At 36.8% G+C, this 23,202-nt stretch overlaps 1 protein-coding gene across 3 annotated transcripts in view; it reads left to right on the top strand.

Annotated features, from left to right (window-relative positions):
• Positions 1-17,804, top strand: part of ppm1ba (protein phosphatase, Mg2+/Mn2+ dependent, 1Ba) — a 37,578-nt gene extending 19,774 nt beyond the window's left edge. For 2 of the 3 annotated variants that reach the window (XM_056470412.1, XM_056470411.1), the window contains 5 exons: positions 2,419-3,288; positions 3,382-3,499; positions 5,816-5,927; positions 7,357-7,414; positions 15,241-17,804. In XM_056470412.1, coding sequence (XP_056326387.1) covers positions 2,434-3,288; positions 3,382-3,499; positions 5,816-5,927; positions 7,357-7,414; positions 15,241-15,270 — 1,173 coding nt within the window. In that variant the 5' untranslated portion in view covers positions 2,419-2,433 and the 3' untranslated portion in view covers positions 15,271-17,804. Of the gene's footprint in view, positions 1-2,418; positions 3,289-3,381; positions 3,500-5,815; positions 5,932-7,356; positions 7,415-15,240 lie in introns of those variants that run through there. The other variant, XM_056470413.1, reaches the window with a different exon arrangement.
• The last annotated feature ends 5,398 nt before the right edge of the window (positions 17,805-23,202 follow it).

Genomic DNA, 23,202 nt, shown 5'->3' with positions numbered 1-23,202 from the left:
AAAAAAAAGTTCTGAAAGAGATCAAGCCTCAGCCAGGTAATAAAAAGTAATGCAAAAGTAACGTAACGCATTACTTACCATAAAAAGTAACTAAGTAAGTCAATATTGTAATGCACTACTTTTAAAAGTAACTTTTCCCAGCACTCATTAATGTTGAAATTAAACGTAAACCAGGGGCTGGATAGTTGATTGTTATATATTATAACAATTGCACGACAATGAAATGCTGTCATGATCTTATTACCTTTGAGTGTGTATGCGCATTAGCTTGAACAACATGTAAAATTAGTATTTTTCATTTTAATGTTTAGAAACACACAGTTGTTGAATTTCATTGATTTCAAATATGAAATTGAATCTCTATTTTGGCAAACAGTTTTAGAGAATTAAATGTTTCCCTATTTAAAGAGATAGGAGCCACATTTGCATGGCCGAGATGCATTTCAATGATGCCCGCCGAGTGAAATTACTTTCCTTAAAGACACTTCAAAATAGCCCAGACAGAATGTCACAGCTTGACTTCAAGTCTTAAGAGAGTTCATCTGGGGAGAACAAATCCTGTCTTTCTGCTGGGTGAGAAGTTTAATCCGTACTTTTGCTTCAGTTGCATTTACGCTACTGATGTGATGAATGAATTTATACTGTCACAGAACAGTGACATCACAGAAAAAGGATCCCAAATGCTTTACTTGTTGTTAGATTTGTAGTATTTGTGTTGAAGTAAAAGGTAAGGTTTGAACCCAGTTATTTTAGCAACTGAATATAATGAATTGTATTTACAGTTTCTCTAGATTTTAAGTGTAATTCCTGTGTCTGAGGTTAGACTATTTTGATTTGCATTCAGGTAAGCTTGTGCCAGTATTCTACCCTGTGGTAATTCTCAATAGTCCTTCAAAATACACAGATTAATTTTGGTTACTTTAAAGGGATGGTTCAACAGAATATTTAATTTGCTGTTACTCTCCATGGTAGGGTTGTGCGATATGGCCTAAAGTCAATCTCAATTGATGACCATTTTAACTCTATTAAGTTAATGAACGATTATTTTATTTACATATATATAGTTCACGGACAAGTTTTGTACAGTAAATATGCTCACATATAAGTGAGAGATTTTTTGAATGAACGGCGCATTACTGAAAATAATAATAAGTGATTTTAAAACATTTGAAGGAAACACACTATCTACTATTTATGATTATTTATTGAACATCAACGTTGAACAACTGAAATTAAAACGCATAATGACTGAAACCAATAATGACTTCATAACTAATATGGAAAAAAAATGTTCAAAAACACAATGTTTTCTATAAATTACTATAGTATTTTTTTCACGTAGATTCTGAATGTTGATTTTGATTACTTTTCAGATAATCACCCTGCCCTACTCCATGGTGTCGGTGACTTAATAAAAAATGTAGATGTTTTAGTTGAAACCATTGTACTTGATTACACATTCATGCAAGTCAAAGACAATTTGAATCGTATACAGTCAAAACAAAAGCAACTTTGCTCATATCTGTACATGTCTTGTGAAGCAAAAATTTTAGTCTGTGCTTATGCCAAATGTACAAATAATGCTGATGAAATAATATAAAGTGCATAAAACTGGTACAAAATGTGACTATTAAGGCACAAGAATCCAATCAATCAGCTGTTTCATTTGGTAACTCTTTATTTTGATAGATGTTGATACTGCTCCTTGAACAGACATTTACGGACTTTAAGAAACTTTTCAAGTACATGTCAACTTACACCAACCCCAACCCCAACCTAACAGTCTACTTATAATCTAATGAGAGTTAGTTGCAATGTAACTAAAATTCAACAACCATCAAAATAAAGTGTGACCTTTGATTTATTTCAGCAAAGAAGCTGCACTACATTTTTTTTCTCATAGAGCAGTGTAATATATAGTTTTCGGTGGCTAATACTCCAATAGCAGTGCAAAATGAGCTGCAATAGCAGTAAAGTAGCCCTGTAGAAGCGGTTGGATTATCTGGGCTGCAGTTTGTTGATTTTCAGATGCTACGCCCACTCTCTGGCTTTAGGGCCAAGAATCTCTACATGTTTATTTCACTCAAAGTTTGTTGTTAATAGAAATCCGTCTATTGAGCACTAAGACTAAACCATCCACATTTGTGTTCACTCTGCAGTGAGAGTTTTTAGACTGTATATGCTGGGCTTCCCCCCCCCTTTATTTTTAATCTTCATGCCTAAAGCAGCTGGTATGGAGCTACACTGATGCAATATAATGGAATGCTTACTAGAATGTTAGCTTACTCATTTAAGCTACCACTATCATATATTTTTAGCTTTTAAATGAAACCGATTATGTTTTATGGCTGTTTTTGTGTTTCAACCCACTTGTCTTTTTCATACTGTCACTCAGTGGTTGTTTCTCTATCTCTGCAGAAGGTGGCCTGAGCCATGGGGGCGTTTTTGGATAAGCCCAAAACTGAAAAGCACAATGCTCACGGAGAGGGGAACGGCCTGCGGTTTGGCCTCAGCAGCATGCAGGGATGGAGGGTGGAGATGGAAGATGCACACACTGCTGCTGTAGGCCTACCACATGGTCTGGACGACTGGTCTTTCTTTGGCGTCTATGATGGTCATGCTGGCTCGCGTGTCGCTAACTACTGCTCCAAACACTTATTGGAACACATCATCGCTGCAGGATCAGCAGATGAACTGCGTAAGGCCGGAGCTCCAGCACCTGAGACGCTAGCCATAGAGGCAGTGAAAAGAGGCATCCGCGCCGGCTTCCTGAGAATTGACGAACACATGCGCAGCTTCACGGACCTGCGGAATGGCATGGACAGAAGCGGCTCAACTGCAGTGGCTGTGCTGCTGTCTCGTGAACATCTGTACTTCATTAACTGCGGGGACTCACGGGCCCTTCTCTGCCGCAGCGCTCACGTCTGCTTCTCCACCATGGACCATAAGCCCTGCGACCCTCGGGAGAAGGAGCGTATACAGAATGCAGGTGGCTCTGTGATGATCCAGAGGGTTAACGGATCACTGGCTGTATCCCGAGCACTGGGGGACTATGACTACAAGTGTGTAGAAGGCAAGGGCCCTACGGAGCAGCTCGTGTCACCAGAGCCTGAAGTATTTGAGATTGCTCGGTCGGATTCGGAGGATGAATTTGTTGTGCTGGCATGTGACGGTATCTGGGATGTGATGACTAACGAAGATCTGTGTGCTTTTGTGCGATCGAGGCTGGAGGTAACGAACGACTTGGAGAGAGTGTGCAATGAAGTGGTGGATACCAGTCTACACAAGGTACAGTTTCTAGCGCTCACTATTGTGTGTGACTTTTATGTGACTTGAATACTTTATTCCCAATGAAATTGCTGTTGTTCTTTCTTTTTTCAGGGAAGTCGAGATAATATGAGTATTGTATTAGTTTGTTTGCCAAATGCACCCAAGGTGTCAGAGGATGCAGTAAAGAGAGATGCAGAGTTGGACAAGTATCTTGAGTCACGTGTGGAAGGTAAGAAAGAGAAGGTCATTGGCTAAACGCATAATAACAGTCTCTGCACCATCACGCCATATCACCTTGCAGCCTAAGACTGGTTACTCACTGAAGCTAAGCTGGGCAGAGGCTGGTCATACCTGGATGTGAGATCACATGGGAAAACTAGGTTGCTGTTGGAAGTGGTGTTAGTGAGGCTAGCAGTGGGCACTCAACCTGTGGCCTGTTTGAGTCCTAATGCCCCAGTAAAGTGAAGGGGACACTATAGTGTCAATGGGCGCCGGATGAGACGATAAACCGAGGTCCTGACTCTCTGTGGTCATTAGAAATCTCATAACACTTCTCGTAAAGAGTAGGGGTGTAACTCTGGTGTCCTAGCCAAATTCCTACAGCTCATTGCCTCCTAATCATCCCTATCCACCAAATTGGCTCTATCACTGTCTCTCCACTCCACCAATAGCTGGTGTGTGGTGAGCGCACTGGCGCTGTTGTCCTGTGGCTACGTCACATCATCCAAGTGGATGCTGCACACTGGTAATGGTTCATGATTGTGAAGCACTTTAAGTGTATGGCCATACACGATAAATACACTATATAAATACACATTACATTACATAATTTTGAAAGCATTTATATGTGTCACTGAGCATGCCAATCCCTTGTTTAACTTTGAAACCAAGCACACACACACGCACACACACACACACACACACACACATATATATATATATATATATATATATATATATATATATATATATATATATATATATATATATATATATATATATATATATATATATATATATGGCATCTGTTATTGCTAAGGTACCATCAGCTGCACTCCATGGAATCACCCCTGACAAACTCTTGCTGTAGCTCTGATACAAGTTTTATTTACAGCAGGCATGACAAACTTAGTTCCTGGAGGGCCGCAGCCCAGCAGTTTTTCTCATAACCTGCTTCATCATAGTTATCTGTAGGTTTCAAGCAAGCATGTAATTAATTAAGGTTTGATTTAGAGAGAAAAGGAAACCGTGCTATAGTGTTTAGGTGCTCTGTGTTCGTCTGATGTGATTAGTCTAATGCATAAGGGTGAAGCTGATTGGTTGGTTCATGCAGCATTTTAAAAAGTTGGGGTATTTCCCCTCCTTGTGTTGTAGTTGTGTCTGAATAAAGCTAGTGCAACGCACCACTTGCTCATTTGCTTCTCTTCTCCTTTTGAAATAGTGAACTTGAGCTTTCTAGTGCGATTATGTGAACGGCCCCTAAAATTCTATTTATATTGCATCTCTTACGACCACTTGAGCGGTAAAGCAGGCAACTAACAAGGATGTGGATGGCAACTAATCTTTGTGTTGTGGTTTGAAGTACAAATGCTTTGTTTTGGTGTGCTTTCTTAAAACATGTCACAAAATTATCATATGGACACTTTAGAACATGGGTGTCAAACCGCAGCCCTGCAGGATGTTGTTCTAACCCTGCCTCAACAAACTTTACCGGCTGGTTTTGAAAATGCCTGAAGAACACCGTTATTTTGATTAGGTGTTTTTAATTAGGAAAGTGAAAGTGAGTTTGGGTGATTTTGATAGCCCTGCTTTAGAATGCATGCACAATTATACCTGGGCCTGAGAGAAAACCAGACAGATGCCCATATCTTTATTTACTTTTGTGCTGTCATATACAAATCCAGAGTAATAATTACACCTACTATCCTTTTGCCAACCTGTTTATTCTTTTTACTTAGTTGAATGTCTCGATTGCCTGACACTGTTTCTTTTTCTTTCTTTCCTTTTTTTTTTTTTTTTTTTATAACTCCACTGGCCTTTCCTTTCTCTATTGGACATTGAACATATTCCGGCAAGTGGTTGTTAGTTTTGTGTGGATTTGGGGGTTATGTAAACTCTTGGCCTTGAGCTTTGGGCAAAGGTTGGGGTAACGTTGTTGTAATGTTTGGCTGGGTGCTGTGAGAGCCTGAGGGAGTCATCAGCACTGCTGCTCTGTTGAGGAATGTTCTGGCTGAACATCTAACTGGCAACAGGCCCAGAGCAGCCCAGTGCAGCCCAACTGGGCCACAGACTTTTCTTCTAGAGTCTCACTTTTGTCTCTCAGCGTCTCTGTTTCTTTCTTCATATGTCTTTACTTTGCAGTTTTCTTTTACAAAAGAATACAATTGGACACCAGTGCTCTAGTAATGTATTGCCTGTTTCTCAGTACACGTGCACAGGAGGTCTCATTTACATAAAGCCCTACTGCATGGTATTCTGTTTATTGTGAATTAGTTTATTAAATATTTAACAAGGTTTAACCTGTGGTTTGTCATTTCTTTCTCAGAACTCGTAGAGAAAGCAGGGGAAGATGGTGTGCCTGAACTGGCACATGTCATGAGCAGCTTGTCCCAAGAAAACATCCCTAACCTCCCACCAGGGGGTGGCCTTGCCAGCAAGTAATTAAAAATTATAGTCGAAATCTATACACGTGCACAAATGTAAAGGGTTACATCAGGGGGCTCAAATGGCGGGGGCCATTTCAGTGACTGACAATTCATAGGAGGGCCGTTTTAACATTAACAAAGTGGAAACCTGACGTAACTGATGCATCTTAGGACAGCAGAAATGATGTTTATATTTAAAGCATTACCTGTCACCAGTGATGATACAAATAAGCATGTTTACTGTGTCACACATCAGCTACAGAAATATATCTGTGGTTGTTGTGTGTATGCCCGAGCATTTAGTCATTCTTCCACAGAGTATATGCAGTCAAAACTAGCTTTTTGTTTCTTGTTGTACATATTAAATTGCTATGAAAATACTACAAATAATAGGCATAATAAATATTATTCTGTTTCAACCAATTGTATTGTAACTTTAGCGTAAGAACAGCTGAAAGCAGTTAGGGAAAATTTAGTGACTTTACTGGCAATTTTTTTTCCTCAATATCTTTCTTTTTTTTGTAAAACTACAACAAAGAGGTGAGAGTATGTACATATTCACATCTATTATAACATGTTCAATTCAACTAGCAGAACAATCTTACTAATGTACATAGTTTTATGCAAACCTTAATAAGCATATGAGGAAAATCTATTAAATGAGACCATTTGAATCGAATATTAGCATAACACCGCTAGCATAATGTTTAAGCCATATAGAATTGTTTGTAGAGTAAAATACAGGTGGTATAAAATTGATAGTGATCAAACGACTCTTGAATATTTACAAAAATATAGCTTTAGTAAAAAGAGCACTTACCGACATATATTTCAACGTTTAAATCAGCCACAGAATTAAAACGCATGTGTGCTACTCTCGACCGTACACTGAGAGAAAATGAAAGTAAAACTAATCCGAATGCAGTACTTTAAATGTCGACTAGGTGGCGGGTCCAAACCATAAGTGGCTACATGCAACTGCACAACAATGATAGTGGTTCAGAAATATGTTTTGGCAGGTTGAATCTTGTTGTATTTTTGACGTCAGTTGCTGGCCAGAGGGAGGAGGAGGGCGGGCTTGAGACCCCTGGGTTACATGCTGTTCATAAAATTAACACTAACACCATATAGCAAGTGAAAAATCTCTCAGAGAACACAATATAATTTGATTATTGCCCAGGCTAATGTGAAAATGGGTTATTTAATATGCAGAAAATGATCTTTTTTAAATTAAAATAATGCAGTTTCATGGTTAATAGCTCATACAGTTGCTCAGGTCATTGGCCAAATGCAAGATTTTGGTCCTTGTTTTATTCCTTAGGTTTTAATGATCTATAATGCTATAAAGTTCACAGATTCCATCTTGACTTTGAATCTTGCTCTATAACCTGTACACCAGTTCACAAAAAAAAAAAAAGTTTTTATCTTATTTTCTTCACAGACACAGTGTTATTGAGACAGTGTACAACCGGTTGAACCCCCAAAGAGAAGAGGATGGTGTAAGTATGAACAGAGTTATGCTTTTAATTGTCTAGGACAGTGTTTCTCAACTGGTGGGTCGCGACCCAAAACTGGGTCACGGGAACAATTTCAGTGGGTCGCGGAGTGTGTGGTCAAAAAAACAGCAAAAGTAAAATTTTGCTTATACCGGACTTTTATTTTGTAATGCACGCGACAACCATACCTTTTGACATGTGAAATTACATTTAATTACAGCAACAAATATGTCGAAGCGCAAGTATGACCCCGAATATTTAAAGTATGGAATTACATGTATAGATGACAAAAAGGCTTAAAACCTCAGTGTGTCATATGTAGTGAGGTGCTCTCACAAGAACCAAAAACATCCAAAAACCAAACATCCCAGTTGCAGGGACAAACCTGTGGACTATTTTCAAACACGACTCCAAGAGCTGAGGGCATCACAAAAGTGCATACATTTTGTTAAATGACAGCAATAAAATATTGTTTAATTGTAAGTCTTGGTGATTTTCCTATGATTTATCTGTCACTACTTGTGTATGTTAACAAATAAAGTAAAAAATTATTTATAATTTCTAAAATTATATTATAGTTCCTAAAAATTTGGGTCGCGGCTTGGTGACCATGTAAAAATGTGGGTCCCGTGGCCAAACCAGTTGAGAACCACTGGTCTAGAACCTCCTAGAAGAATGACATGTGTGCGTTTAGACCCTGGTCTTACCATAAAAATGTAGAAATATAACCTTCCCCTTGACCTGTTGGGTTCATCTCATCATGAGACGTTGCCTTGCGTTTGCCACCTCACTTAATGGACTTGTTTATACCTGGTATTAGCGTTCATCAAGCAAGTATTATTTTCTCACAGTGCGTTTGCTCTCTCCATCCCATGCCACCTGGCAGCTTCTCTCACTTATTTTCTGCTGAGAGTAAAACATCCTGCTCAAATCACAGCTGTAATGAGCTCATTCCAATCATCCTCTTCCCCAAAGCACAGCGGTTGAGATCACCCCCTCACAAACACTCCTCGGCTAAACATCAGTTTTTGATAACTAAATGAATATAATCGCATATAAGTAGATACCATTATCAAATGTTCAGCCACGTCTCATGTTGACGATGTCACTGCACAGCGTGTGATCTGGTGAAAGTGCGCGCTGCATGTTGTAAAGCCTGCAGTTTGAATATCTGTCTTGTGATTGTTACTATAAATAGAATAATTTGTGTGAGGACCAACAGCTCAAGAGAACGTGTCGGTTAGGTTTGTATGTTTAATTAGTGTCACACATTCTCAAGTGTTGGTCTGAATGCCAGTTGGACAAAGCTAAAGTTTTGATCCAAATGTTCCCCTCTCCCCAACTGGACATCCTGGAGATTGTCCTGGGTTGTGTGTGTTACGTTATGCCCTTGGGCTCTCCTCATTAGGCTTGTCATGATACCAAAAGTTCCAGTTGTTGATACTAATGCCCGTGGGATTTCAGAATTGTTAATACTTTTTATAATATAGAACATTTAATTTTATTTAAATGGGTCATAGTACTTTCAACTTTTTTCAGTGTATAAAGTAGCGAAAAAAAAAATAGCGAACTTCCCATAATGGCATGTAATATTGCGCTCATAAGGATAATATGAAACTATAGACTTTATTTTGTTCATACGATATACACTATCTGACAAAAGTCTTGTCGTTGATCCCAGTTGGTTGTAAGAACAACAAACAATAACTTGATTTATCATTTGGAAAAGTAGCAGAAGGTAGATTTTTCCGATGAATCATCTGTTGAATGCATCCCAATTGTCACAAATACTGCAGAAGACCTATTGGAACCTGTATGGACCCAAGATTCTCATAGAAATCAGTCAAGTTTGGTTAAGGATAAATCATGGTTTGGGGTTATATTCAGTATGGGGAGTGCAAGAGATCTGCAGAGTGTATGGCACTCAGCCAGAGGTATCAAGACATTTGTGCGGCCCATTATATTACAAACCACAGGAGAGGGCAAATTCTTCAATGATTCTTCTTGATCTATAATGATCTAAAAAAATAACAGTATTTTAGTTGAATATTAGTAAAGTTACTGTTTATTAATGAAGGAAAACACAAAGCTTTTGCTGTTAGTTATTTACTATTGTACACAGTGTCATTTCTGTTGGAGTAATTTCTAATTTGAGTTAGATTTTAGTAACTTAGTACTTTTGACATTCCCAGGTCTAATCACTTGTGATGTGATGTTTTCTTGGCTTGTTGTGAGGAGTAGACTATATCCTTGTGTTTCTCACTGATAGCCAGTGACCATATGTGATGATAAAATTATCAATCCATCCCAAATCCCACTTTTTTTTTCTTTTTTGTTAATAATTCTTTTTTAAACACCAAAACATGTTTTTCGTAGCCAGATGAACATTTTTTGGGAGGTATTATGGAGTATATTGTTTATAAATAAATGTATGAACTTTTGCACATACAAATATAAGGATGGTGTTCATATCCAGAACAAACATAGTTAAGATATTAACAAAATGTGTTCACCCTTTGATTAATGCAGCCCACCTGTTTCATTTGGTAAGTTTATTACTAATTTTTTCCAATATTTCTTGAAGAGACTAGAGATTTTTTTTAAAAACATTGTGGCAGAATCTCACTTCATACATCCCATATATATTGATTTCATAAATGTATCAGAAGTAATACAGGAATTATCCAGTTGTTTATTTGCTGGTAAGTTTTTTTTTTGCGATTTGCACTATGACCAAATTGTCGAAGTAGTACTACATAACTGTTTACCTGTTAAATATTCAAGCCCTGTTGATAATTCACTTTTTATTTGCGTGTTGCATTAACAAAGCAGCATTGTTTCTGTCAATGAATGCAGTTGAATTCATGTCTTTAAATATGACTTGCCTAGATGTGTTCTTGAAAAGGAATAATGTTAGTAAACGTGTGCATGCACATTGCAAAGACTGTCAAACAACACCTCATTACAAGACTAGGTTATCTTTCATGTTGATCACGCTAAAACTGACCAAACCACATAAGGTTTACTTCTAAACACCTTTGCCTACATTCACACTGCAAGGCTTAGTGCTCAAATCAGATTTTTTCCTCAGATCAGATTTTTTTGCATAGCTGTTCACATTGTTGTTATAAATGTGGCCAATATCAGATTTGCAATGTGAACAGATCATAGATCAACTGACCCGCATGCGCAAAAGTACAGTTACGGACAGCACAAAATGTCTAATTGTGCATACAATGCGTGCACTGGACGAAGCACATTGTCAGATTATGCTTAATATGATTATTGCCCTTTTCACAGACAACCGTGGTGTATTTCATGAACTGTAAAGGGTTGTCCTGCTATTACTAATGTGTATTTCGCCATTCGAAACCTAAAATAAGTCTCTTGTGATAAAAAAACACTGATCATTTGTGATTTATGACAACCGCAGTGCGTGTCTTTCTGACCACTGGTGTAGTCAACTCATCAAGGGTTAATGAGCAGCCACAGACTGAACTGTGAAGGCGGAGTTGATTTATCTCTGTTTGCAGAGTAATTTTTATTTTACTTCGTGATGAACAGCAGGCACGTGCAGAAGGTGGCTTTGGGTGTTTGAGCACCTGCCCTTTTTTTCTCTCAGAGAGAAAGTTTGTCCTTAAAAGGATAGTGCCCCCTCCTTTGCGAATGGATCCCCTATCTGCAACACCCCCGTCTTTAGCTTCACGATCAACCGGAGGCCCAATCTTTAACCAGATTGGTTAACAAGCACCAGTTTTGCCTTTATTATTATTGTTATTTTTTTTTCAAAATAAATAACCAACTTTCTGTGGTAAAGTATTTGCCCTGTGTGCCATTCTACTATACAGCTGAGGAGATGATATTTGCAGCACAGAATGATGACGCATGTCGCTTAAAGATTGTGTAAAAGTCACATGAAATCCGACATAACCGTTCACACTGCAGTCACATTGCAAAACATCAGATCTGTGTCTGATTTAATACTACATATGAAAGTGGCACAAATCTGAACTGAAAAGATCAGATTCCATGCGGTTTGGGCTGTTCAGACTGTCATTACAGAGTCAAATGTAGGCAAAAAAATCAGATTCGGGCCACATTTGGCTGCAGTGTGAACGTAGCCTTTGAATATCTAAAGCCGTTAAGATAAAGATGTATGTGACTGTGTGCAGGTCTTAAATTAAAAAAAATACTTTATGGTCAAATTGATTTGTAGTACCAAGATGAGATCTTGTCACTGGTTTAATCGGTATATTCATACACTGGCAAGATGTCAAGTGCTGAACTCCACGAGACCAGTTTTATTTGTTTTGTTATTTGCGTGTTGTTCCTTTTTAAAATACATTTTATTTGTAAAATCTCAAGTTAATATTGGCTATCTGGTAACATAATCTTCCTCCGAGATATTGGAGTTCAATAATGTGGTGCGAAGTATGACTATTGACCAACACCTTCCTGTAAGTTTACACACTGCATAGACTAACTTCTGGAGTGTTATGAATTGCATGTTTTAAATGACAGCGATACATGATACATTTAGTTTTTATTGTACAATTTACATTATAACTCGGTACACAGTAAAATAATATTTTTGAATGGCTTGCCTATTGGCAGCTTATACAACCGTTAAGCTTAAATAGGCTAAGCATATTTTTATTAATATTAAAACACATTAATACAAACTAGCCACCCTTTGATTTTTTTTTTTAATTTATTTATTTTTTCCGTATATTATTGTGAAACAAAAAATGCAATGAATTGTTTATTTTGGTTTTCATTTTATTTGAATTGATATAATTATTAGGTTATACAACTTCTACATAATATTGGCTCTGATTGCGTTTATACAGATATCCTACAGATAGACTTTTTGGCTCAAAGACATTTATGCCTGTTAATTTCAGTGCTGTACTTTGACAGATTTCGCAAAGGCTTCAGCTATTCTACCTTACAGCTGGTACTAGCCTCAGTTTTGTGACTTGACTTGTGTGGCGTCTGTATCAATGTCTGGATGAGAGAGAGAGAGAGAGAGAGAGAGAGGAGATCAGACCTCAGATTCGATTTGTGGCCACACGTCACAGTTACTTTACTGCACTTTTTTAATATTGGCTCATCTAAATTAACTTTTCATTTGATTAAAAGCCGAAATATTGCCAGATAGATAAAAGTGATAAAATACGCACACACACACGCACACACACACACACACACACACACACACACACACACAGGATACACATGTCGGCCTATTCATTATTGTTTTTTTTTTAACATTAAACGCATAATAATCAAGTGCAAAAAAGAACAGCTGAACTTCGAAAAAAAGTAATCACTGTGATTGCCGCGATGGTTACTTTGTTTCCCTGCAGTTGGTTTATTACTGGCGCAGCATTGCTAAATCACTATTGTTTTAATAAAAAATAAGATTATTCATTATTAAACATTGTGAGATGATGGTCGCGTGATTTTTAAAATGAGAGTATGCGTTGCGTATTTATGGCTATTGATCGAATCTACCCGTGACCCACCCATAGTTAAACATCAAGGTGCGTGTAAAAATGAGTTGTGTTTCCTCCAGATGCTGCCACCTTTGTCAGGCAAAGCTTGCAGATTGTCTCATTAACGTTTTCATGTTCTCTTTTTGCATTTGGTTTGAACCCAAACTATTGCCAAATAGGCGCTTTTGCATTTTGCGTTTTGACACTAAATCGTCGGCCATTCTCTTTCTGTAAATTCGACTCCTGTCGTTCTCCTCACGTGATAAATGAAATATGACGCATTGAAGCTATGTTCAGATTTTAATAATAGTGCATGTTCTCGTCTTAAGTAAATTTTTTAGAATGATATTTTCCGTTTAATTCAAATAAATATTTAATAAAAAAACTAATAGTTAAAAAAAAAAAAATTTGGGGACTGTGTCATGGTGGAAAAGTGCTGTCGCCGGTGTTCCGTCTTAAAACCGGTAACACCGTCAACACCATCTATTGTGGCAAGCCTACTTTGCACATGGTTCAAAGATGAGATGTTCCATTTGGCAAGTGCTTCAAATTAAACTTACAATGTGGTTTATATGCATAGAAATCGGATTACTTGTTTGACATAATTTGTGAAAAGAAATGTAAAATGCATTTATGAAAAAATAAAATCAAGTTATTCTGACCTTATTGAACATACACAATAGTTAGTGATCATAAACTTTGTTGTCTTTTAAATCAGTAAGAATGTAAAAAATCAAGTGATTTGAAAAGTAATGGACAAGTATGAGGATTAAAAATTAAAATAATATTTTGAAGCTTCACTGCGATTCTTAAATTATGAAGTGATTGTTGTTCTAAAGGCAACGTTGAGCACGTAAAAAGTTACGTGCATCCCTAGTAATAGCCTTAGTGTTTTTTATAACGTAGAACTTTAAGGTGCCACATTTCATTTTGCACAAATTGCGACATTTTTTTTATTCCATGCATTCGAAATATGGTATTGCGGCCAGGGACTTTGTGGGATAAAGTGCATCATGGAGGTTGTTATCGCAGAATAAAGCTTGACAGACTTATCTGCCCGGCGCAAAATGGAGGGCTATTCTATAAGACTGAAAGCTTTCTTCTGAAAACAACCTGGATTTAATTTTTGTCCCTTATTGCACTGATACTTCCCACTAAACAAAAGAATATGAGCCTCTAGTTAATACTGTAACTAAACGCAAAGCTGACAGAAACGAAAACGGTTGATGGAGTATACACTAACTTCCACATTATTCAGTCACAAGATTGCACAAAACAGTTTACGGCTTGTCAGACAGGCAGATACATATTAGTGTTATGTGGATTTGGCAATGGATTTGGCAATGCTTAACTGTAATGGAGTATGGGAGACCAGGGGCAATTTAAATAAGAGTTCACTTTGTCCAAGTGGTGTTGGTTTCTTTTTGTGTGAACACTGTCACTTGTAGCTAGTCTTCAGCTTTTTATTACGACTTGGAGATTAACTTAATGTTTTAGTTTGGCAAGTATAAATCATGTATTGAACTATTCTGTATTTTTAAAGTGTTTACATTAAAGGTTTGAAGTTTTATTCCTTCCGCACACTGTAACATTTTTTGTACAATATTTATCGTGGTATGAAATGTTACATTTTTAGAATAATTAGAATTTTTAGAATATCTTAAAATATTTAGGCATGAAGCAAATCTACAGGACTAATCAAAGTTTTGAGCCCCTTTATTCCAGTCTTCACTGTCACATGATCCTTAAGAACTATTCCAATATGCTGATTTGGTGCTCACGAATTTATTTTATATTTTATTATTATAATTAGAGCTGCACAGCACAATATTTTGTTTTAGCAATGTGAACATTCGCAATAGTCACATAATAGGACATGCAATGTTAAATCTACATTGTACTGTAATTTATCATTTGTATTGATTGAGGCCTGTGACTGCATGAGAATTTTAAAAGCATTTGGCATAAGGAATTGTACCCTTAGTAATAATTAGTTTTTTGAATTATTAATTTTCTTCTTTATTGTATTAATCCATGATTTGAATGTTTATTAGATTTTATGCAGATGTACACAGCTACAGAATCATTGCAGTTCTGTAATGATTGATTTAAATATGAATAAGTATTTTGATCTCTGCCAATTTCAGAGCACACTTAAGAATAAAGGTTTTAAATGGTAGTGTATATAAAAAAAGTTTTAAAGGATCACAGTGTTACATTTGAGCTTTTAACATCCGGTTATTAGTTCTAGGTGTATAAAGACTCTCCAGAGCTTATTTAATGTCTAATCCAGCTGTTTGTGCTTTCTATGTGGTCTCTTTCTTTCTTCAGAGCGGTGCTGATCTGGAGGACCCCTGGTAGTCAATTCCACCTGAGGAAAGAGCCGCGCTTCTACACAAGACATCAGTCTTTCTTTTGTTCCAGTGAAAGCAGGAGATTCAGCGGACAGTCTTTCAAGAGTCACAACCCAATGAAAACACAGTACAACCAAAAGCATTAAACTTTTTTTCTAATACATGAGGGAATGAACGGGAATTCCTGTTTTAAAAACAAAACACAAAAATAACAAAACTACACACTGTACATTAAAAAAAAAAAGGAAAAAAATAATTTTCTCACTTTTTTTGTGGTGGCTGTGGGTGTTCATTTTGAAACTGCGGAGGATGTTTTGTGGGACGGAACCCATGTATGTGCTGTGGTGCCTTTTCAAGTTGGCTGCGAATTTGAGTGTGGTTTGCTAATGTCGGATACGCAGAGCCCAGGATACAATTGAAAACTTGGCATTGCAAGACCACTGCAGCCCCTCATCTGGGGTTACGAATCATCACTGGGTTTAATGGAGGAATATAATTGACTGACAAATGCGTGTGGAACATAAATTGCTTCATTACTACATAACCTGCGTGGAGAGGATTGAAGCTTGTCGGCTTTTTTGCAGCTTCCCTTCCTCCTCGTGCTCTGACTGACCTTTAGGTAGAACCTCGGACTTCGTTTTTGCAGGTTATCACTTGAGTGGTTGTCAAAAAGCTTTTTAATCCTGCTGTTTTAGAGAATATAGAATATATAGAGATAAATATATATATAAATTCATATATATATATTTTTTATTTTTCCCAAGTTTGACGTTCTTGTGGCTTAACGTGTGAAGCAATAGAGTTGCGTTGGTGGCGACTAATGGATGAGCGTGCCACGTTGTGTGAATTACTGAGATTGTTCATGTACTCGTGTTTCCCAGCCACCCAGGATTTGTGGGCGATGTTGGCTAAAAGGGATTGTAACTGCCCGCCAAAGCCACGCTGCTTTTCTCAACTCCCTGTTTGTATTATATCCCAGTCTTCTCTCACTTTCACAACGCTGATGTGAACTTACAGCAAACATGCCTTTTTCTTCTTTCTGTCCTTTCTTCTTTTTTTCCTCCAGAGTAGGGCTGGACGATTTGCGGAAAATATCTAATTGAGATTTTGCTGACTTTCGATGCGATTTTGATTTTGTAAAGCTAAGCTTCAGCTCAATTTTGCAGCACACACTTGAAATACAAAGAAATACGAAGCTTTAGAAACTACATGGTTGATTGTTTGGTTGATAATATGTTAATAATTTTATTTTTATGATTCCAAACACACAATGTATAGAATGACAACACACTCATACAGTATACATACTATATATAGTACACACCATAATTCTGAATATTTTTTATCCATCTTTCAGTGAATATAGATAATATATATTAGTTTTATTAAACAAATTGAGTGTTCACCTAACATCTTTAGGCATAGAAAGATGACATTTAAATAAATATATATTCAAAAATATTGAAAACAAAAAACTTTGTGCCTCTTGATTTTTAAAAAAAAAAAATTCTCGTTATTCAAATTTGCTTTAATATTTTTCTGTAACATTAATTTGGGTTTACACACGTTTCTGACATTTATCATAAGTTATTTAGTTTTATTTGCTCCAGATTTTGTTCTGGTACTGACTAATCTAATGGATATGCTCAAATAAAATATTGTGTTGCATCCTATAGAACATTTAAGTTTAAAAGATGTGAAGGGTGTACTCATTTATGCTGGGCACTTTATAAATAGTCTGTGTGTATGTATATTGCCAAGGGTTTGAACAATTTTGGGATTGACATGTATATTATAGTATTATAAAAACTAAACCGTTAACATGTTATCAACCAAACCAATCTACTTTTTCTTCTTATGAGACAGCTTTGTAAAGCTTGACATATTTTTGATTATTATTGCTAAAAACCGATAACCTGTCGGGTGTCTGAATATTTATCACATTGTCTGCCGACATCCCACCCTGCAAAAACCCGACTTCACCACTGCACATCCACTGATATGAGCTGCGATGTGATGAGAATCCCAAGTCAGTCTGTTCAAGAGTAGATGAGTTTTAATGTATCTGTGCCAAACTTATTCTTATTTCTAGTAAAAAAAAATCTGGAAAATTTTGGAAATTTTCCATTGTGGAAACTTACCAGGAGTTTATGGGAATTTACATGCTTTTATGGTAATTATTTAGAAAATTGGGGAAATGTGTGTGTATATAAACTGTATTTTGTATATGTACTTGTATTTTGTTTGGTTATAAGCTGACATGCATGCAAACTTATACAGATTTAACAAATCTGTGTTTGTAAGGTTTTAAAAATGACATTTTTCTATTTGATTTAATTGCGATTTGGAATTTTAAACTTTCTGAGATGAAATATATCCACAAATGGGATATGTTGGCACTTTTCTTTAAAATAAGTGTATAGAAGTTTCTTTAGAATGAATGTGGCTTCGCTATGAAGTAGAATTTTCCTTCCCACGGGCATTTGATTGATGAATGTGCATTAAATTGAACTGAAATTGAATTAAATGTGGTTGTTTTAACCCAGATGTCCCTCAAGATTTATTTCAAGCATATACGATTACGTTTCCAGTTATAGACCAATCTGCATTTCCAGTGTATTCCCTTTAATTCCCATGGAAAGTTTCCATCTTGGAAAATTTACAGAATATTGGAACCCTAGTCAGTGGCTAGTAAAACAGTTTTTATGATCCCGCTGCCTGTTTTATGTTAGTAATGGTGAGCGTTAGTATTTTTGGATGGTTTGGACTATGTTGACTGGATGTGAACGAAGGTGCGCTCACTCCATTGGCTAGTAACACTGACACTCAGGCATTTGCTCTAACGGAGTGAATACATATGTGTATACTGTACATTAAATTGCATTCATATGGCAGTCTTTGCAGCTAGCTAATGAAAGTTCAAATTGCAATTCTAACCGTTCAGCCCTACTTTAGAGTATATTGTAAAGTGGTGGTTATTTTGTGTTTGTTTTGGTTAGCTGATCATGAGAATGCTAGCTTTGTGATGAATTCACAACTGATTTTTGGATTCATCATGCAAGTTTAATGTTGGTTTTGCTCTAATATATTTTCAGCGGATAACCACAATCATTGGCCCAAGAGCCTGAAAGGTGATATTGAGCAGAACAATAAACAAACGGGGGGAAAAAACGCTGACGTGCTCTTCATGTTCAATCATTCTGACAAAAACACTTTGAGTAGGCAACACACTTGATGTTTCATCTTGTATTATTCTGTGCTTATTTTACACTGCCTGTAAAGTGACAAATCAGTATTGGAGTAGCCTATGTGCAACATACACTAAACATCTTACCATTTTTACAGTAAGAATGAGGTTTTTTTTTGTCAACAAAGGAGTATTTTTTTAAACTCCTATGCCAGTGGTTATAAAATAAAAGTTTTGTGAGCAAAGAGACAAAAGAAGACATGGGTGCTAGTTTTGTTCTTGTACTGTTGGTAAATATTATAATAATTTTATAATAAAAGTAAAATAATTATTTATAATATAAACAATGGTGTACAATGCGTACACTAGTAATAATAAGAAATTAGTAATATAGATCATTTTAATTTGGTGATGTCATTGGTCCATGAATACTTCCTGCTTGATTTCATTACAATTTCATAACTGTAAAGAGGCGATTCAATCGTAATTAAAACAGCTATCATAACATTATCAATATGTGGCTCTTTTTGGATTCTCGGAAGCTATAGAAATTAAAAATGTAAAACCGGAAATACATTAGGACCACTGTTATTGTTTACATCCCTCAAAATGGTCTATAGGTGTGTTTTTGTTTTTTGATCAATTGTTAGCATTTAATGTTGATTTTCGGTTTCAGAATAGCCAACACAATCTCACGGCAATTCGTAACTTTTTGATTTAGTGGCTAATTCGTACGAATTCGTACGATCTAATTCATACAATTTAGTACGATTTGCTCATCCGCCAATGACGGTTGGGTTTAGGGGTGGGGTTAGGTGCCACGCCTCCTTTTTAAAATCGTACGACTCAACTCGTACAAATTCATACGAATTAGCCACTAAACTGAATAGCAGAACTGTGTTTGGTCAATCAACGTTGAGTAGACTAACTCAGAGTTAAACGCGCACACCGCGACTATAAAAGGCATTATCAATGGAGCGCGGATATTAAGAGTCATTATGAAACAGAGATTAGCATTTCTTTCTCCAGCTGAACGTGATGTGATCATGCAAATTTATAGCAAATATGACCATATATTTAAAAAAGCAACACTATTGCATCAGTGAACCAGAGACAGCATGGGAAAACAGCTGCTCAAGTTACTGTGTAAGTTTACATTTAAAATATTTAAGTATAAAATAGGTTATGTAATGCGTGTCGTTTATAGACTTTTCACTTGAAAAAATGCGGAATTGGCCGTAATTTTGAAGCTATTTCAGATGTAATTGCATTAAATTACATAAAATATGCTACTGCATAAAGTTTCTACAGCATATTTGACAAAACAAGAATGAATATAACCTTAATGTTTAGTGGAAATGTTTAATTTAAGGTTCCCATTTTTACACACATTGATCAGTTTAAGATAAAATTTCTAAAATTGAGTTTTTAATAGATTTAAAAATGCACTTGTACGTCTGCCTTTTTATTGATCAAGTGGAGGTTGATATGACAGTTAGAATGTAAGCAGTACTATAATATAGTTTTTAGAACGAGTAATAATCCCATTATTACAGTACATGTCCCCAGGGGCGTAGCAGTCATTTAAAAGTGGGGGGACGGCTGTATGAGATCATATGTTCATATAATTATTAATCACCTGTTTCTAAATGGTCTGTCTCTAAAAGTGAGGGGGACGGATCCCCCCTGTTGCTACGCCCCTGCGTCCCTGTTGAAGGTTGGTGAATTTAAGCTAATTGTTCATTAAAAAAGGGCAAGCCATTTTCGTACGTGACTTTGTTCTTTGTGTGACTGAAATGTAGATGACAGCTGTTTACATCGAAATATGCTAATTAAATGTATGTGCCAAACTGGAATATAGCATAAAAGATGTGCAAATAAAGCAGGGTTTCCATCTAACGAGGCAAAGAGAACAAAAACATCACTTCCTTATTAACTGGCGCCAAAAATAAACAGTAAAAACTGAAAAGAAGAAGCTGCATGAATCTTTTCTTTATTTAATAAATGACTTGCGCCTCAGAAGACGATGATGACATTCAATGAACGCGTGGTGCTGTTTGAAGTCATCGGACCACAGACGCTCTTGACAACTCTGGGGTTCGTTATTAATATAATAACACTAATACTGAAATGGTTCAGGCATTTTAGAATGACCAAAACATTTCAGATGTTTTACAATGTGCTCATTTACACACGTTTTAATTACTTACAACAAAATCACATGACCTTTTCTAATACACATACTGGAATTTGTTCCATTGTTACCATCTCATTTTATGCACATTTTTCCTTAACGAATAAAAGTTAACTTACTCAGTTATGCGCATGTTTTTTTATGTGTTTTCAAAAGTCATGTGCATCTTGGCGTTTCTTATGCGCATCTCATCGTTTTTTATGCGCATCTCCAAAATACACATAAAAATAGGTGGGTGGAAACGTAAGACTAAGGCAAGAAATACCGCTTCGTCTTTAAAAAAGGCACCGACAGAAACTCAGAGTTTAGAGAATAAAATCTGCTCCTGACCAGGTAAGGTTCACCACAGTAGCTGACTCCGAGTTAAAGTTACCTCTCTTTTAGAAAAAGGCTTGACTTACCTGCTTTCTCAAGTTTGATAAAACCGACATTTTGAAACGGAAAACTTAGAATTTCTTTCATTTCAGGGTTAACATACTCTGAGTTTTCACTTAATCTCCTTTCTGAAACGGGGCTAAAGTTATTCGTTTGGTAAACAATTAACCCATAGAAGTTAATCCACAAAAAAATACCAGCCCTCTAACTCCCGAGTTTGGGCACCCCTGCTTTAGGTGAACAATTAAGTCCACAAAAAAAAAAGTTTGTTTTGGTAATCTTCAAAGTCTTCTGGGTTTCTAATGGAGGTACTCTTGTTGAAATCAGTTTGTCTTCAGCCACAATATTCGTAACCACACCCCTCTTCATACTTGCCAACACTCCTGTTTTTCTCGGGAGTCTCCCGTATTTTAGACCCATCTCTTGTATTCTGTCTCCCGGAAAACTCCCGGAATTCCACCCCCCCCCACAGCTTTTTGGTACAGTCCAGCTAGCCTTTTGGTTCAGTCCCCAAGCGCACCCCCACATAAAATTTCCCAGATTTGTAGATCTGAATGTTGGCAAGTATGCCCCTCTTACTGTTAATTTTCTACAAGGAAATAATATGCAACAAGGCAAGTGAAGTTTATTTATATAGCACATTTCATACACAGTGGCAATTCAAAGTGCTTTACATAAACAGGAATAAAAGAAATAAGAAGAAACGGAGCAATTCCAATAGGGCCTTGCACTGTTTGGTGCTCGGTCCCTAACAAGTATAAGAGAAATAAAAACAAACAAATAATAAAAATGTAAATAAATAAAATAAATAAATAAGAAAAACAGATAAAATGTGTTATAAAAGAATGAAAAAGAAGAGAAAAAAAGAAGAGAAAAACATAATAGTGCGAACTGTTGGATGTAGCACAGTGCTCATTTAGTAAAGGCACAGCTAAACAGATGTGTTTTCAGTCTTGATTTGAATGTGCCTAATGTTGGAGCACATCTGATCATTTCTGGAAGCTGATTCCAGCAGTGAGGGGTGCAGTAGCTGAAAGCCGATTCACCCTGCTTCGACTGAACTCTTGGAATTTCTAGTTTATATGATCCTAAAGATCTGAGTGATCTGTTAGGTTTGTATTCAGTAAGCATATCTAAATTGTATTGAGGTTCTAGGCCATTTAGTGATTTATAGACCAGTAATAATACTTTAAAATCTATTCTGAATGTAACTGGGAGCCAGTGTAAAGACCTGAGGACAGGTGTGATGTGCTCTGATTTCCTGGTTCTGGTCAGAATTCTGGCCGCAGCATTCTGGATGAGCTGTAAGTGTCTGACTGTCTTTTTGGGAAGGCCAGCGAGGAGGCCGTTACAGTAATCGTTACAGTAATTTTTGAGTGATGAGAGCAAGAAGCCGTGAAAACATATTTGTCCCTCTGTGGTCCACTGATGAACGGCTGAATTTTCAATCTTTCAACTGTTTCCAAGAGCTTGCAGAAATCTCTCTTGAGCAGTTCTGACTGTTCTTTCCGAATATCATTCTTCCCCACATGGATGATAATCCGTTTTGCAGTCTTGTGCTTCTTCAGAATTTTCTTAAGTTCTTTGTTTACATCAGAAACTGTTGCATGAGGGAAGCAGTATGTCATTGTAGATTTGCTCCTAAAATTCCTGATTATTGAATCTCCTACAACTAGTGTTCTTATCTCAGGTGCGATCGGAGCAGAATGCCGCTGTCTAGTCAGCCTTGAGCCTCTGTTCCATGCAGAGTTAGCTGCTGAGTCATGTGATCTCTGTCTGACTGCATTTGGGGATTCTTCACCCATATTACTGAAAACTTCATATCTGTTCTCAAGCTGTATTTGAGTCCGAGCTGTATTTGGGGTAGAAGACGCTAATGCGGCAGCGTATGATCTGACCCCATGAGTACCCTTTGGTTTCGCACCTTGTTTATGCCAATGCTCATTTTCAACAGTTTTATTCTGTTTTTCTGTGCTCGAAACAGTGGTAGGAATAGATTTATGGTACTCACCGGCTATTTGCTGTGCCACAATGACGCTGCAGTTCTGGTCGGATCGCAAGTAACTTTGTTTCAACAACTGCAATCTTTTGTAGAAGTTTGTGGCAGTTTGTACAGCAGTGAGAATCTGAATGAATCCGATCCAGAGGCATTTTCACAGCCGTGTTTTCCCGTCTCAGGAATG

This window comes from Danio aesculapii, chromosome 13 (genome assembly GCF_903798145.1).
Source record: "Danio aesculapii chromosome 13, fDanAes4.1, whole genome shotgun sequence".
NCBI classification, from domain to species: Eukaryota; Metazoa; Chordata; class Actinopteri; order Cypriniformes; family Danionidae; genus Danio; species Danio aesculapii.
This window is presented reverse-complemented; position numbering and strand designations above follow the sequence as displayed.